This window comes from Helicoverpa zea, chromosome 31 (genome assembly GCF_022581195.2).
Source record: "Helicoverpa zea isolate HzStark_Cry1AcR chromosome 31, ilHelZeax1.1, whole genome shotgun sequence".
Classification (NCBI taxonomy): Eukaryota; Metazoa; Arthropoda; class Insecta; order Lepidoptera; family Noctuidae; genus Helicoverpa; species Helicoverpa zea.
In genome coordinates, this window is record NC_061482.1 from 4,305,554 (window position 1) to 4,322,006 (window position 16,453).

Genomic DNA, 16,453 nt, shown 5'->3' on the forward strand with positions numbered 1-16,453 from the left:
TTAAGTTGGATTTTTTTATTGAACACAAGAGCACACAGGTGCTATTAAATACACTTAAGAATAATGTCGTACAAAGCTTAAATACAATGATATTCGATCCTCGAGTTGAAAAATCAATAGTAGTATAAGAGATTGTAGTATAATTATAGGATAACAATAATGAATATTTTAAAATAATGAATATAGTGCAACTTAAGCAACATATAATCAGATAACATCAGCACATAAAACAATCACGCTTTAATTATAAAGAAGGTAGGTAGATACATGTTTACCTCCTCTACCGTCTTCATAATTATTACATTATAAAATACAGTATGACAGAGAAAAATGGTATAACATTTTCAGTATCAGTCAAATATCATAGCCTCACTATAACTAAGTATACTTAAACTACAATATAAAAAAGATAGATTTACGTAGCTTTGGTAATATAATGAAAAAAAAACGAAAAATATGTTGCTTGCGTTAATATTCGAAGGATAGTCAACGGTCGATTCTTGCTTTGCTGAGCGCGAATGTATGGAATTTAAAACGAATATATAACTTTACATTTGGGTCATATTAAAAAAAATGTAAGTAGATATATTGAAGCGTCCCACAGAGTTATTCTTTATTAAAGAATAACTACTGGCTATTGCTCTGAAAAACAGAATATGTATTTGTTTCAGCATAATGTCGTTATACACTGGCCCTAATAATTCATCTTTGTTACTTTCTGTTAAAATAATATAGTTTCCTATCTGTTTCATATATGTTACTTACAGTTTTTTTTTTTAATACGACCCATTTATGTATTTTATTATGGAGTATAGTGAAATTGATTGGTAACGAGTTTATAGGTAGGATGCACCTTGTTCCGAGTCAGTGCACGTTGCAACGGCATATATATGTGATGCAGGCGCCAGTGCGGTACATAGAGAGGGAGACGGTGACCTACTTACAGATGATGGAACCAGAGCGAACTACTTACACAAACAATCAACAAACTTCGCGATGTTTTAAATCCTCTTTGGAACTAAGTTTGACGTAAGTGATTCTATGATCTCTATGGAAATGTACAATTATTAGGAGCGGTTATTATGTGACTTTAGGTAAAAACATGGAGTTGTGTTTCAGTCAGGGACATTTCGCGCGACGCGAAACGTCTTTTAAAATAAAACTTGTAATTTAAGGCTAAGATTTTTTTCATTATCATTCATCATCAGCCTATCGCAGTCCACTGCTGGACATAGGCCTCTCCAAGTTTAAAGTCGCTCAGCGGGCTGTGGAAAGATCTATGCTCGGCGTTTCTCTGAGGGATCGCATCAGAAATGAGGTAATCCGTCAGAGAACCAAGGTCATCGACATAGCCTCAGATCATAGATCTCAGTGGCATGCAGTTGGAGAGGCCTAAGATTTTTTAGCGCCACAAAATTATAGACAAAGTTCTATTTATATATTTTGAAACTTTTAACTAATTTAATTGAAAAGTGTATTTAACTGTCACCATTTTCCTCGCCTAAAAAAATATGGAGTATCATTTGTTCACATCTCTATGCTGACTTTTTCTTTTGCATGACTCCACTACTAATATTAATGAGATATTTTTTCAGACTACAAAGTAATATTACTGTGGACTAAAAACCTTATTTAATTGTAATGGTACACAAGTGGAACGCTAAAAATGTTTACATTTTAAGCGCAAACTAAATCGATGCTAATCATCGACCATTTCGAAACGGTTACATAAAATACGTTCGCGATTCGACTGAATTTATTTATTTGATTCGTGTGTTCATAATTTTATAGGTGTAGGATTTACAACTGCTGCATCAGGCTATCATTGATATTTATTGACTAGGCTTTGATCTGCTTAATTGAACTATTTATTGGCCGATGAATTGAACAGTAATTTACAAATGTACAAATGATTTTAGAAATGTACGCTCAATTAATGGGTCGGGTGATACTCAGAAGCTATGCTTTGTGATCGGGTAACTGGCATGTGTGTGAGTGTGCTTGTGAGTGAGTGTGTGTGTGTATTGAAAATGAAATTGGTTACGTCCACATCAGGAGCAGATCAATGGAAACCTAGAATTCTATTTTATTTACTTATTTTATTTTACACTAATGCTTATCACCAATACTATATTTAGTATTATTGCTTATTTATTGCTTTTGAATTTTATGAAAACACGACTCAAATAATAAGGCTATTGTGAGAAAAAAATTATGTCGAAGTGTTACTGAGTTATCTAAACAAACTAAAGCGTGTGTAATATAATAATATATTTAGGATTTTGTTGTTAGTAGTTATTCGTATATAGTTATTTCAGATGCTAATGTTCATGACTAGGTTTCGGTAGGCCAGAGTCCTAAATCGTAAAGCGTAAAAAAATATTATTTTACAGATGATGATAAAATAAGAATAGTGAAAATAAAACAATATTCATGACTGTACTTCGAATAATTCACGATTTAGAACAATCAAATAGGAACTGTATATTTGCCAGGATAATGAAGAATTTTGATAGAAATAATTGTAAGAAACTTCTTCTAAATCATGTATCACAATAATAATATTCTTAAACGATTTAAAACGAAATTCTTTAACAAGTCTAGTTAAGAATATTGTCGAAACAATATAAAAATAAACTGTCGAAATAAACATTTAATTTTAACAGCGCTCGTTTATTAAGGCCCAAGTTCACCGACAACATAAACGTCCGTTTTCTTAAAACCATTGCTTACTATGAATTTTCACGTTCAATTTTCAAAGATGATTCAAATCCGGTCCACTATATGTACAGTACCCCGAAAAATCTGAGGAATTCGGGAAAAATAACGATAAATTGCTAAAATGCGTACTTTTCTTGTTATTTATCGATTAGTTTTATTGACTTTCAGTATGGCGTCTCGATAATTTAGATACTCGCTTGTGAAAAAAATAATATAGTAAACCATCGATTTGACAATTAATTAAGGCAAATAAATATTTCAAACGTCATTAATCAATCACCATGATGACAGCTTACGACGAACTGCACGTATAGTATACCTACACCTTACCGCCATGATGGATTTTTCTTGGGTGTTGCAATTTCGCGAGCAACTTTTGTATTTTACAGCCTAGCAAAGTAAAATTAAAATAATTGGATCATAGAAAACTGTTTTAAATATGTTTCAATCGTTTTAAGAAAAACGGACGTTTATATTGTCAGTGAACTTGGGCCCCAGTTTCATTACTAAAACTTTGTTTCATACGAGTATGGTTTTATGTGTATTGTCCAAATTTTAGTATATAAAAGCGAAACCGTATACAAGCTATACGCGAATACAGCTCAACGATATACCGCGAATATCACATACAAATCCAATTTTTAGCATTTTAGCCAATCGCATTGTTTGATACAAAACCGTTCAACTATGGAAAAATAAGTATTGGTGAATATACCAGAAATAAATCGCTAATTTGTATCGCTTTTCTATGACTGTAACAAGCTTTTAAAGATCGTAAGCTTAAAGAAGAAATAAACGGGACCCATAACGCTCAATAACAAACATTGACTATCTTTCTACATTTCAATTTTTCCGAATTTTCCGATCCTAGATATATCCTTCGACTCCCTTGCGTTATCCTAACAATCTGGTATTAAAAATTAGGTCAATTTCTTACCGAGTGACTTATATCAACAGTGATATTTTAGCAATACAAATTCGCCACTATTCACATAATTTACGAACCTACAGCACTCTTGTGACCACTCTTAAAAAGCCACTCTAATCACAAAACCTATGACTTAGAAGATAATGAATGAAGCAATACAAGATATTATACAATAATGATATACCTAACAACATATGAAACCTCCTTCCGTGTAAATAAGGCAAACATAAAGTGCAATATAAAAGTTAGAATATAATTTCGATATGAACTCTCAAGTTTTATAGACCGGAATAGGTCATATAAACTCAGATTTCCGTAAATGTGTGGCAAACTAAGTACGATGAAGTTGTGTTTCAACAGATCTATAAGTTTTGTCGTATTTATATAAAACAGAATCCCTATTTCCCTTCGCGCCGCTAACATTTTAAAACAATTTTATCGATTGATAGGTTGTGTTACATTTTATTCGAGTGCGCGAAGTGATCTCGACGCGTGTGAACCGCGGGAAATAGTTAGTATTCGATAAAAATGGCACAATATTTATATAACTATATTACGTTCTATTTATTCGGTTATATGTCGTAATAAAATATTTAATTTGTTCGCTATTGTTTATTTATATTAACATTGTACGTAACTATGTGCATAAGTGAATTCTATACACTGAAAGCGTATTTTTAACATGTCAATAAAATATGCACATTCATATTAGAATATTTATGTAATAATATTAGTGATATTATTCATCAAATGTACTTAAACAACATCGTCTATATTCGGCTATAGTTCGTTACAAACTAATCTCTACTTTATAGCACCAAGCTAAAATTATTTTAGTAAGAACGCGTTTATATGACGTTAGCAATATTCAATAATATTATCGTGCATGATAATTTCACAGTGGACTACCTGTAGTCCGACCAACTCCGGTTGGAAATCTCTTTATATTGGAGTTAGAGCGACGCGGCCGATGCGATAATTATATTTGAGCAACACGAATTAGTGAGCATATTTGATTCTTCAGTGACAAAAGCGAGATCTTAATATTGAAAATGTTTGAGACGCTAAAAGCTTGCAAAGCTGTATTTACTCACTGAAAACTGAGAACGCGAATTACGAAGTTGTAACAATGTCATGCTCTTCATATTTCAGAACGCAAGGAAAATGTTCACGACAGATATTCTTTTGTATGCATTTTCCTAGGGTACATGCTCGTTATAAAGTTTCTGAATTTCAGAGCACCCTTTTCAGAATTATTTCGACTAATTGGACGACGTGTGTACGAAAATGTATAATTGAGCGCTTGTATCGGCACTGAATAAGAGTGCAAAGAACGGCATGAACAGCACCAAAGGAGAGAAATTAAACGGACATACAACTGCAAACAACGTTTACACATTCGATATAAAGATCGCTTTTTACCTTTTATTCTTTGATAATTTTGCGATTTTTTGTTGTCATTGCGATTTCTTTTTTTTTATTACCTGTCTAGATTACCGCTGTAATAAAGACCACTATAATTTTGTCGCAAGATTTTCTAGAAGACGTTAGAAACGGAAGTACATATCCGCTACATTTGCGTGACGTATCTTTCGAAAACACTATTGGCCTTACTACAAAAACTTTAACCCCTGTTTTACACTTGTCTAAAAAAATTTTGGCTGCAAAATGAACCGTATGTCAACGTCATAATTTGACATTTTTTTAGACAAGGCTTAAACTGACGTTAAAAAGTTTTTGTGGTAAGACGGTATTTATTTTTGTTACTATTTAACCGAATTCCTCTAGTTTTCGACACAACTGAGCTGGTAGGCATACTGTCATGCCAAATAGCGCGGAGTGCACTGGCAAGAATATAAAATAATTTGGTAAAGGGATGCTCATTGGCAAGTAAAAAGCCTCAAGCAATATCACACTAATCTTCCATGTTTTATAAAAACTTCTTCGTAAAATAACTTATCGCTTCTAGAGTATTTTATGTACGGATTAAAACTTATATATTTAAAAAAATGGTGTTAGTATCGTAGGACAGTCTTAATAAAATAATTTTCATATTTTTACAAAATGAACGAAAAGCCATCTAGCTACCTAAAACAGCAATATTTTTTGTTCGTTAATAAACCAAATGTACCAAACAAACAAATGGTGTAAGTTATATAAAAAAAATAGTGTATCATAATCTATGATATGTTTATTTATTAAACGTGTTCCATATTTGTTAAAATTGTAAATACGTAATATTTGCATATTCTGATTGGAACCAAAAAATTTAAATCAATTTGGCTGCCAAATAAAACTTTAACTATTTTTACAATATTCTGTACGCCTAAAATATAAATGTTTATACAAAAAAGCAACACTAGGTTTGTACGATAACGTCTCTAAGGCAGAACAAATGAACTACGCACTTGCATAGTAAATATTGGAAGCTTTGTATAATAATCTTTTCACACAGAATCGGTATAAATAAGTACCGCGAAAAGCGTTTACACCACGTCTCTGTAAAGTTCCGTTCTTTAATCGGTAAATGTTCGGAGCAATTGCAATGCTCCGATCGGTACTTAGTTTTCGTAGTTGGTGTTCACGAGCATCACATGGACTGAACACAAGAGGTCGGCTTTCACGCTAATTGCGGCCTATTGCCTCCCACTTCGGCTTTCAGGCTGGGACTAATCAATCAGTCACAATAAGATCACACGTCAGATACTGTGAGCACTATCCGGACGGACATATGTTGGACATACGGAACTCTTAGAACGACTGACAAGCAACAATCCTATCAAGTACAATAATGGTGTCATATTCGGATGAGTACAAAAATTATTAACGATAACTCTTAATTACGCACACATAATTATAAGCTTAAAGTATATTTTGTTCAAAAAAGGCGTTACTTACGTAGTAATATAATACGATACTTGAATAAAGTGATGGTGAGTACATTGACCAAAACTTGGTGGTTACACTGCTTATTCGAAAGACATGAGATTGGCCGGCAATGGTTTTACCATTTTAGTTGTCAGATCTTCTATTACTCTCACCCACATCTTCGCTGCTGTTTCTGAGGCGGCCCTAAAACAAAATTTACTCGTTACTCAAAGTCTTCTATTTCATTTAGGCCTTCATACGCTCTTATGAATGTCAGAAATATAAATAAGGTTTGATACCAGTTGCCCAGTACCTTCCTAATGAGAAGACCGGCCAAGGAATTCCTCGCTTAAATTATAAAGTACACATTAATTAAATCTAAAACAATTTCAGCACCTAAATTCAAATCCTATTCTATACTAAAACAGTTTCAAAATTCAAATACACATTCGGAAGGTGTACAAGGTAACACCAGCACTCAAACAACGTATGCATTTGCGTCAACCAAATATTTAGGTGGTAAACTACCTAACTAATGTAAAGTGGGTCAAGTATACATATACGAGCGAAGCTGTGGCGCGTGCTACTGCAAGATTAATACAATATCGTCCTATCTGTTACGTAATTGCAATATCTAAATTACGTTAATTAGTTATTCGGCATTGTGTAAGATAGGTTAAGAAGATAAACTCCTGAATGGAGCTTAACTACTACGAAATAGGTGTCAGGTAAAAGATTATTGAAGTCCTTAGATTCTTTTGATTATCGTGTAGAGCCTATCGCTGAAAACAAGCATGTAGTAAGTCATAAGACAGTTTTGAATGTAAGTGCCTTTTTTGTCAGCCTTCAGTCAGTGATAGAATCACGTATAGCTCAAAATGTTGCTCTCGCAACCATGTTTATCATAAGTGAAGTCTCTTTGACAACTTTTCATTATAGTGGTTATGTCATAAATAATGTTTCTTACAAAATAAATTAATCGTTCAGTAGCCGAACTAGTTAAGCTGAAGAGAAAAACAAACGAAGTAATATTGGTTTCCTTAAGCGCTCTAACTCCAGAAACTACTGAACCTGTTCAAAAAAAAATATTTCCCTAATAATATATAGCCCTTTAATTGAAAAACGCGAATAAGTTCGCTAGAAACACACACAAACACATAGTACCTAGATTTTAACATTCATAAGTGACAGTTTTTTATTTAATTTGTTTGTAGTTTAAAATATAACTTACTTAAACTTGTACAGTGTGCCAGTGTGATGGTTGACCAGTTGGAAGGCATCGGCACTGTCCCCGTCCGCTAGCTTCGCGAACCATCCGACTAAACACAGCACCTTGCATTTCTCTTCGCGGAAATCACTGCGACTTGTCCTGTTGACAAGGGAATAAACATTTTTTGCCTTACTACAAAAACTTTAACCCCTGTTTTACACTTGTCTAATAAAATTTTGGCTGCAAAATGAACCATATGTCAACGTCATAATTTGACATTTTTTTAGACAAGGCATAAACTGACGTTTAAAACTTTTTGTGGTAAGACGGTTTCTTTTTACATAAGTACAGTGAAAGTAGGTTAAAGATAATATGCATGATTTCTGATATATTGTCGGGTTGCCCAGGTAACTGGGTTGAGGAGGTCAGATAAGTCGCTCCACGTAAAACACTGGTACTCAGCTGGATCCTGTTAGTCTGGAAGCCGAAACCAACCAACATAGTTGGGCAAAGGCTAGGCAAATGATGAGATGATGATTTCCAAAATCCTTGAATAAAACCTTATTGAAACTTTTTAGGTCAATACCAAAACATTGCGGCTTCGAGTACACTTACGTCGAAAACGGCTACTCCTGAATTCCGTTCGAAAATTCATAGCAATAGAACATTATAGCGAACTGAACATTTCAACTGGGTATAATACCTTTTGAAATGTTTGCAGGGAAACATACCGTAATATATTTCATAGAATAGAAACTAAATAGTGCCAAAGTAAACTCTTGTAAATGATAATTCGACGAAATTAGCTGTGTATACAAGTCGGCTTAAGCGGAACTGAGAGGAAGCAAATTCTAATTAACGTAATATGCAGATTATATGTAGAATCAAGAAAATGGTAACCTTAATAACTATTAACATAAGATAAATTCTTACGTATTACAAAGCTGATGATTTTGTATGCTAGAACGCGCTAATCTACTGCTCAACAGATATGAAAAATTATCTTTCCTATACAGCTTGTACATCGGTAAAGGATATATGCTATTTTAGTACTTTCTATACAGGTGCGTGAAGTAAGATCACAGAGTGGAAGCTACTGACTTATAATAAAATAAAGTCATAGTTGTGGGCAGGAATTATCGTAAGTAAAATTGAAATTGGGCCCAATTGTCAATGATAATAAAAAAAGTTAAAATAAATAAAACTATGACTTACCCTTTAAATGATTTGGAAGCGTAAAAAATGAGGATGTTTCCCGACAGCTGTAACCAGTACCTCTGCCATGATGATAAAGATATCTTCCTCCCGTCTTTCAAAATCGTCTTTCTTCTCACGAAGCCTTGGAAGTCGCATTGAATAATATCCGCCTTTATATCGCTAAAACAAAAGTTTACCTGTATTTTCTAGTTTATATTTGAACTATTTCGTGAAAACTACAACGTTAAAAGCAGTATTGCATTTCTAAAAGGGTGCTAGCATAATATTTGGCTTTTAATATTTTTTGAGAGCCCCGGATGAGTTTCGCACGTAAAACAAATAAATACAATAGTACGTAAAATGAAAACTAAACAAACTTGTCCGTCCACCAATTTCAGAATGTTTTTTGAAGGTTTGGGAGAAAAGAATACGTTTGAATTTTTCATTTTTTGTAACAACACGTTTCAAAATACGTGAAAATATGAATGTTGTTTATGGCACAACAGGTTCACATATTAAATGCACAACTAACGTTGGTATTCAATAACTGATCTATCCGTAGATCGCGATAAGAGATTGCATTTTTACATTATCTCCATCTACAACTTGTCAAACATCGACAGATAGGTCGGGTATAGAAAATCACAGTTAAATGTACAGCAAGAGAGAAAGTCGATGGTGCTTATTTTTCAATTTTAAAATAAACAGGAACATTTACGCTGACTAAAACTTATTACCTGTGCGGCAGTGACTGAGACATCTTTCCGCCTGAGACGGAACTGGGAGATTCAAGCAAGGTGTCGTCTAGCAAATTTACAGATCCTGCAGGCGTCTTATTTTCCATTTTATCGTCCGTATGACTTTTTCCAAATATGCTGAAAGGTAACGGTGAATTTTAACATGCTCATAATGCAAGCAGTCACATAAATATTGGAAATTAAGTAAGGGTTATACAATCAAGTTCAGTAGATTTTACTATCATGGTAAGTTTAGATAGTAATCCTTCTTATATGCCAATGAATCCGAAAGTTCATAAACAACAGTTTCAATGTAATTAGCATAATTAAATTAGTGCTACATGCTGCAAAACTGTTTGAATGTTTACGATTTAGGAAAATAATTTTAATGCAAATTAGTTTCAGCTTTGTTTTCAAAGAACAAACTGGGCCACGTATAATTTTTATTTCGCTTTATGCGTAATAAAGCCACATAAGTAGTCTGGATATGAAACGTTATTATCTGGTCAAACACACAAAGGGTTGCAACTTGAAAGTAAATTAAAGAGAGAAATAGAGGAGCTGAGTTTGTCATGGACGTTTCTTTTAAAGATTTGACAAGTCGATTTCCGCAAGCGCAAAAGCTTCACAAAGAGAAAAGTATATCCGATGCATTTGACGTTGGACAACAAACATATATCAAAAACTTTGTGCGAAGCTGACTTTATTGCGGTCACACGGGCATCTGTCAAGTGCCTTAGGGTCAGACCACAACTGACATGAAAGCATTTTGTTTACTAAATATTAAAGAACAATCGTTCCATTTCGCTTTGAATGACGTATTTTGGTCAGGTGTGAAATGACCTGAAAAGATGGAGATTGGATCTGTATTGCTTATGTCAATCCTCATACCAATTTTGAGGTGTATTTTTATGCAAGAAGAATTAGCAATGTTTATTATAGAACTATGCGTAGTAGCGCAATCTTAACAGTTTATTTTGCAAATTCAGATAGCTTATTTTCATTACAGCATACTTTATAATTTCAAAGCTTTAAGAGACGGAATCCGGAGTAGACAAGCTGAATAAAGTCAAGAGTTATTCAAGTACACAGAATTACTACTACAAAGTGTAGAAAGGAAGAAAAGTGGACAGAAAGCACTAACAGAGCTCAGTTAACACAAACACAACACAGATTAACATTGAACTAGAAGTGGAAATGGAAATGTTAAGTACAAAAACATAGCAATGGCATGCAAGCTAAAATAATTACGTAATTCGCCGGCGTCCAATAGACATAATCATCTTTAAAGTTATTTACTTAAAAAAGTCATCGAGGAATCGGTTTGAGGACATAACGTAACGAAAACTTTTAGCGTAAAATCAGTAAATACTTACAGCACGCAAACAAATTGTTTGAGTATGAAAATATTTTATTTGAATTTTTTATTTTGAGAGTACTCTGTATTGCCACTTTTACTTTAAGCGGCAATGAAAATGAAAATGCAGGTTTATTCAGTTTGCAGTTTTTAAATAAATGCTCGTGTATTTACTGAAGTGTAAACTAGTCGTTCAAATAACAGTACTGTCAACTTGAATAAAATGCAGAAATAAATAAACGCAACTAGATTTTTAAAGTGCTCGTTACGATGTCCTCACTGGGCATTTGCAAGGTTTTACATTGGTTTTGCATAAAAAACGCTATATTAGTTGTATTTTAGGTTTTTATATTACTTATATATCTTAGGTAGGTCAACTTGATTATAATTGAGTGAAACTAATTGTAGCTAAGTGCGTGCACGACCTGTGAACTCATGAACGTTTTCGCAGAATTTCACATTCGCTACACATACACTTTTATATTTACACATAGAACCTATTCATTAGCGGCCAGTATTTTTATTCCAAGTAGTTTACTTTATATAAAAGAGATTATCAAGTTTATCTAGCTGTTTACAACTACAACTGATGTGTATTTAAGTTATATAACATTTTTAATACTGCACTTTTATAAGAGCGCATATATCCATATTCCTAGAAAGCGTATAAATTACACTAGTTTACAGTACATTTGTTGCCGGGATTTTTTAAGCTGTTGTTGACTACTCATATTTAACCATATTTAAAACTATTAGTAGTTTTTTTTTATCAGCTCTAGTTTTTGAGATTCAGCTAAGTGCGGTTTAAAGAGAAAAAACGTGGATTTACCTTAAAGAATATTTGTTTAAAAATTATATTAATTGTTAAGTTCCAAAAAACTTGGCTTTAAAGCTCTTCTCTTATGTGTAGACTTTGGGAAATGGCGTATCAGAGACCAGCAATAGTCAGACATCATATTTACATCCCAGAAACCCTGATAACGTTCTTCCATGACACGTTAATCTTGATGCATACGTTCTCCCCTGCTCTTCGCTCATATCTCCTAAATTTTCTGGAAATCTGTCCAGATGACTGAAGAGGAAGTGACTTTATGCTCAAATTGCATCCCATACCTCTTATTTGTAAAAGCAGGTCTTCGACAAGTTCAACATAATTTTCATTATAATTTTTCAAAATTCAATATAATTTTTATTCTCTGAAAGTTCAGGTGAATGCTACACTCTTCGCTAAACACATGTTCTACTTCGGTTTTGCCATTTAGCTCGATTTTTGGTGTTTAAGCTGTTTATGTTCACGCTGCAAAAGTAAGAGCCGTCGAGATGATTTTTCGATTCTTTCCAAATAGTTGGTGTTTTAAGTTGAAAAGTACTTCTTTTACCACTTTTCCATAATCTTAAATATTCAACGCACGATTTACAAACACAATCAGGAGCCCAAGATTTGTCATTTTTATCTAACAACATTCCAAAATATAAAAAATAAGTATTTTTAAGCGTCTCTGATGACATTTCTACTCTTCTCAAACACATATTCTCCACATAAGTAACAAACATGGTTTGGATTGTTCAAACAACGCCTCCTTGAACTACTCGTGTTGTAAAAACTTCACATATTTGTATAATTACAATAAAATACGTACTTCAGCGACTGAAAAAGGTTCAGAAAAGAGAAAGTCAATAACAAGTAAAGTCGAGCTACAAAAAAATTTTTGCGGGTGTAATTAATAAAAACTAAACATAAGTGAATGTTACCAGCCATTAAATCCACGGCAACAGGCAAAAAGTTTGATTTTGTAAACTAGTGTTATTTATCTACCTTTTTTATAAAGAGAAGGCACTTTGAAGTTTGTGGTGGATTTAGCGAATTCTCTTTTCCATGAACTGAGACCGGTATTCATATAGAGTTATGCTTTGATTACACGTAGGTAAAATTTCATCCATTCGGCAAACCATGTAGTAGGACAATTATTTTCCAAGATGCCTTCTAAATAAAATGCTTAGACACAAAGACCGAAATAGGGTATTACATGCATTTTTGAAATATATCTTAAATAAATTCTTTAGTCTTAATATATCTATAAAAAATTAAAAATATTTTTTTTTCTCACGTTATGTACGATTATAAATTAATTGTTTTATCATAATTTCAAATTTCGCGCGTATTTCGCGAAAACGCGGCACACAACGGACGCCATGATTGTTTTTTGGTCATGACGTCATTACGTTAGTAAACAAACTACAGCTGTCAGTAATACATATTTTGATATGTATTGAAAATTTTAATAATGAGTAATTATGCTCCGTATCGTTGGTGTGTTGTTTCTGAATGTGAGAACACTAGTGTAAAAACACCAGACAAATTATGGATTCAAGTACCAGTGGATATAAATATGAGAAACACGTGGTTAAAAGTTGCGAGACGAGATCCCGGACTGTTATCAGATAAATCTCGTTTATACTTTTGTGAAGATCACTTTGATGTAAGTAACTGTATTAACATTACCTATCTAATGAAATATACTCTTTAATGATAGGTTAACTACTTCAAGAATCAATACTTTGGGAAATGTGGATAATATTTAGAGGTTATACACTTTTGTTTACTACCGTAATGACGTCATTAGCATGGCGGCGACATTTCGTAGTGTTCAAAGACAGATAAAAAAACCTAAAAACTTTAAACTGCAATAAAAAATATATTTATGTACCTTACGAAGTGAAACTAACATTTCCCGATTGCTTTTCCTCTAAACAATCATTGTAATACACTTTTAATTTTTTTCTCATCTAGACTAAAATACCCTATTACCAAGTCGAATGTAAAATATTTTTCTAAATAGTAGTTATTATGCTTACTTAACAGCTAAACGCTTACAATAGCCTAGGGGAGCGGAATCACTAGCAATTCCTTTGGGATCATAGTAGCTGGACTGATTACAAATAATAGTAGACTATTTCGTATTTATTTCAACTTCCATATCGGCCAGTATACAAGCAGACATTTCGTCAAAATGTTGTGTAAAAAAATAACATAAGGAGTGTTCTCGTTCATGCTTGAAGACATAGAACACTAGTCTTGATAAACAATTGAGCTTATGCATGATGTGCAAATTGAAAAATATTTTTTGGAGGTTAAAAACATATTTGGGAACAATCACTCCTTGAAAAATTCGAACACCAGATTTTAGAAAATTATAATTTAAAGGTTTAAGATTTAATGCAAATATAACATTATCAGCTCAATGCACAAACCACAATGCCTTAGAAAAATATAATTTTAATAATGCTTAGAATATATTGCTTAGGTTAGGTATAGTGCTAGATCGAATTTCAGTCAGTGTACATTTGAGAGCAGTTTCCATGGTGACAAATTGTGTTAGTTAGTACAGCCGATGAGAGGCAGGTCGTAACGATGAATAGTCGGAATGCATTAATCTAGGCATCTATGTCCTGCCGCGGCCATCCGATACCTAGCTGGTTCCATGTATCCCAGGTCCAATATAGATGAGGCACATAAATTGCACTCGATCTTCCCGTAAGCTAATTCCTCGTAGATAATCTGATACGTATGCCTAGCAGTATTAAATAGACCGTGAGCGTTACCAAGCAAATTGATTTTCATCGCGCGTACGCGTTATTCCACCAAATATTTTGAATGTCAACATTCTTAATTCAATAAATACTTCATAATTAATTTGTGAAATGTCCGCATTAATACGAATATGATTTTAATTTTAAGCAAATGTGTACGTTGAAAACTGTAATTACATTTCTGGCGTTTTAAATTCATCATATTTTAAGAGTCGCTCAATCAAATATTTGTACAAAAAACATGCTGCTTAAATTTCGCACACAAACAGAAATGCAATGGCAGCTATTTCGAGCTTACTCAGAGAAGTATATTTTTTATCAATCCATCTTATTTATGGTTTGCATAGGATGCAAAAAAATCTGAAAAAGTACTTGTAAAAGAACAAGGTTTTCAAACATTGCGAACTGATATATAAGGAACAAACTCCTGATAACCGCATCTTCGTTTATCGTGAGTGGTGGAGAACTTTTAGTAATACTGTGTTTAGTAATCTTTTACTCTTAAATCTGTTAATTCCCATTTTCGACAGACTTCTGGTCTCTGGATTGTTAATTGTTCGCGGACCATAGACGTACAACTAGCAAGTGGGACTATTTTCTATTTTAACTTTTTCATTTTTGAAAGCTACAAAGTTCGTCGAGCCGCGATCACTACGTACTTATTTTTCATCCTAAAATTTCGACCTTTGTGCCAGGCAAACACAAGATAGTACGAAATGAAAACATGCTTTAAAATTACTTTTTATTTCTACAATCATTTTAAAAATATACATATCATATACACTGGTCGTCTACATAACATTACAACGCAAGCCTTCGTGTCCATAACTAGGAAAAGACTCACCCGATACCAAAATTGACCTTGTGAAAATTTCTTGGCAAGCTCGCACTACGAAACCTAGGTCCCAATCGCAAGAGGAAAAATACACTTTACATAATTAATTATAATTTAATCCAAACAAAACATGATTATGTCTCAAGGTTATTTCAGATCGCCACATCAATTTTTCATTAAATAATTTTGTGCCAGTGTGTTCCGGGTTTCTTGAAAACATTTCTAAATCAAAGATGAGTAGGAAATGAGGGAGGAAATAGAATCAGATTGCCGAGAGCGAGCGACATTGAGATTTACCTCTAGAAATCACAACTCGACTAAAATCAAATGGTCTTCAACTATAAAATAAACACGGAAGTCCTGAAGTTGTATTAACATTTACAGAAAATGTTGAATTACTGAGTGAAAATGTACAAAATAGGTCATACAGGAGGATTAAGATTTCGAATTTTAACAACATTAACTCGCCTCGCACTCGGCATTATGATAAATATTCAAAAACGAAATGTTTTTTGCGTACTGAAAAATTAATTAATTTATATAAAAATACACATTATATTTCGGTATGGTACTGTAATAAAAGCCATCATTAAAATACAAATTAAACAAACAGTCGACCAAAGAAACACGCAATATTTTCCTTCAATAAATATGAAACAACAAGCAGGTTATTTATTCAAGTACCTAGTAAACTGTAAAATGATTTTCACTGAACATTTTCGAGTGATGTTAAAAGCTTTGGTCAACGGTGTTTCAAAAGCAATTCATTAGTTTGAAATGATGTGTAGAGGTTATAGCAAATAAATCAGCCATCAACATTATTGCCGTTCAAATGTTAAAGTTGAATATAATTGCACGAACGTTCATGTACGTCGCAATTTCATTCTAGATAACGTTAGATTGGAGTGTGATTCGATTTGATGCGGATTCGTGTATGAAGCTACCGTGTACGCGGTGTATATGCATGATATTGGACAGGCGATATGTATTACGAAAATTGTAACGCTAA

General features: G+C 33.2%; 1 protein-coding gene across 1 annotated transcript in view; it reads right to left on the reverse strand.

The window, feature by feature from the left end:
• The window catches only part of LOC124644845 (ras-specific guanine nucleotide-releasing factor RalGPS2), a 32,284-nt gene continuing 15,831 nt past the window's right edge, over positions 1 to 16,453 (reverse strand). The window contains exons 9-12 of the mRNA XM_047184453.1: positions 9,662 to 9,799; positions 8,943 to 9,104; positions 7,749 to 7,886; positions 1 to 6,721 (exon numbers count right to left, since the gene is read on the reverse strand). Of these exons, the coding sequence (XP_047040409.1) occupies positions 6,619 to 6,721; positions 7,749 to 7,886; positions 8,943 to 9,104; positions 9,662 to 9,799 (541 nt within the window). The 3' untranslated portion in view covers positions 1 to 6,618. The remainder of the gene's footprint in view (positions 6,722 to 7,748; positions 7,887 to 8,942; positions 9,105 to 9,661; positions 9,800 to 16,453) is intronic.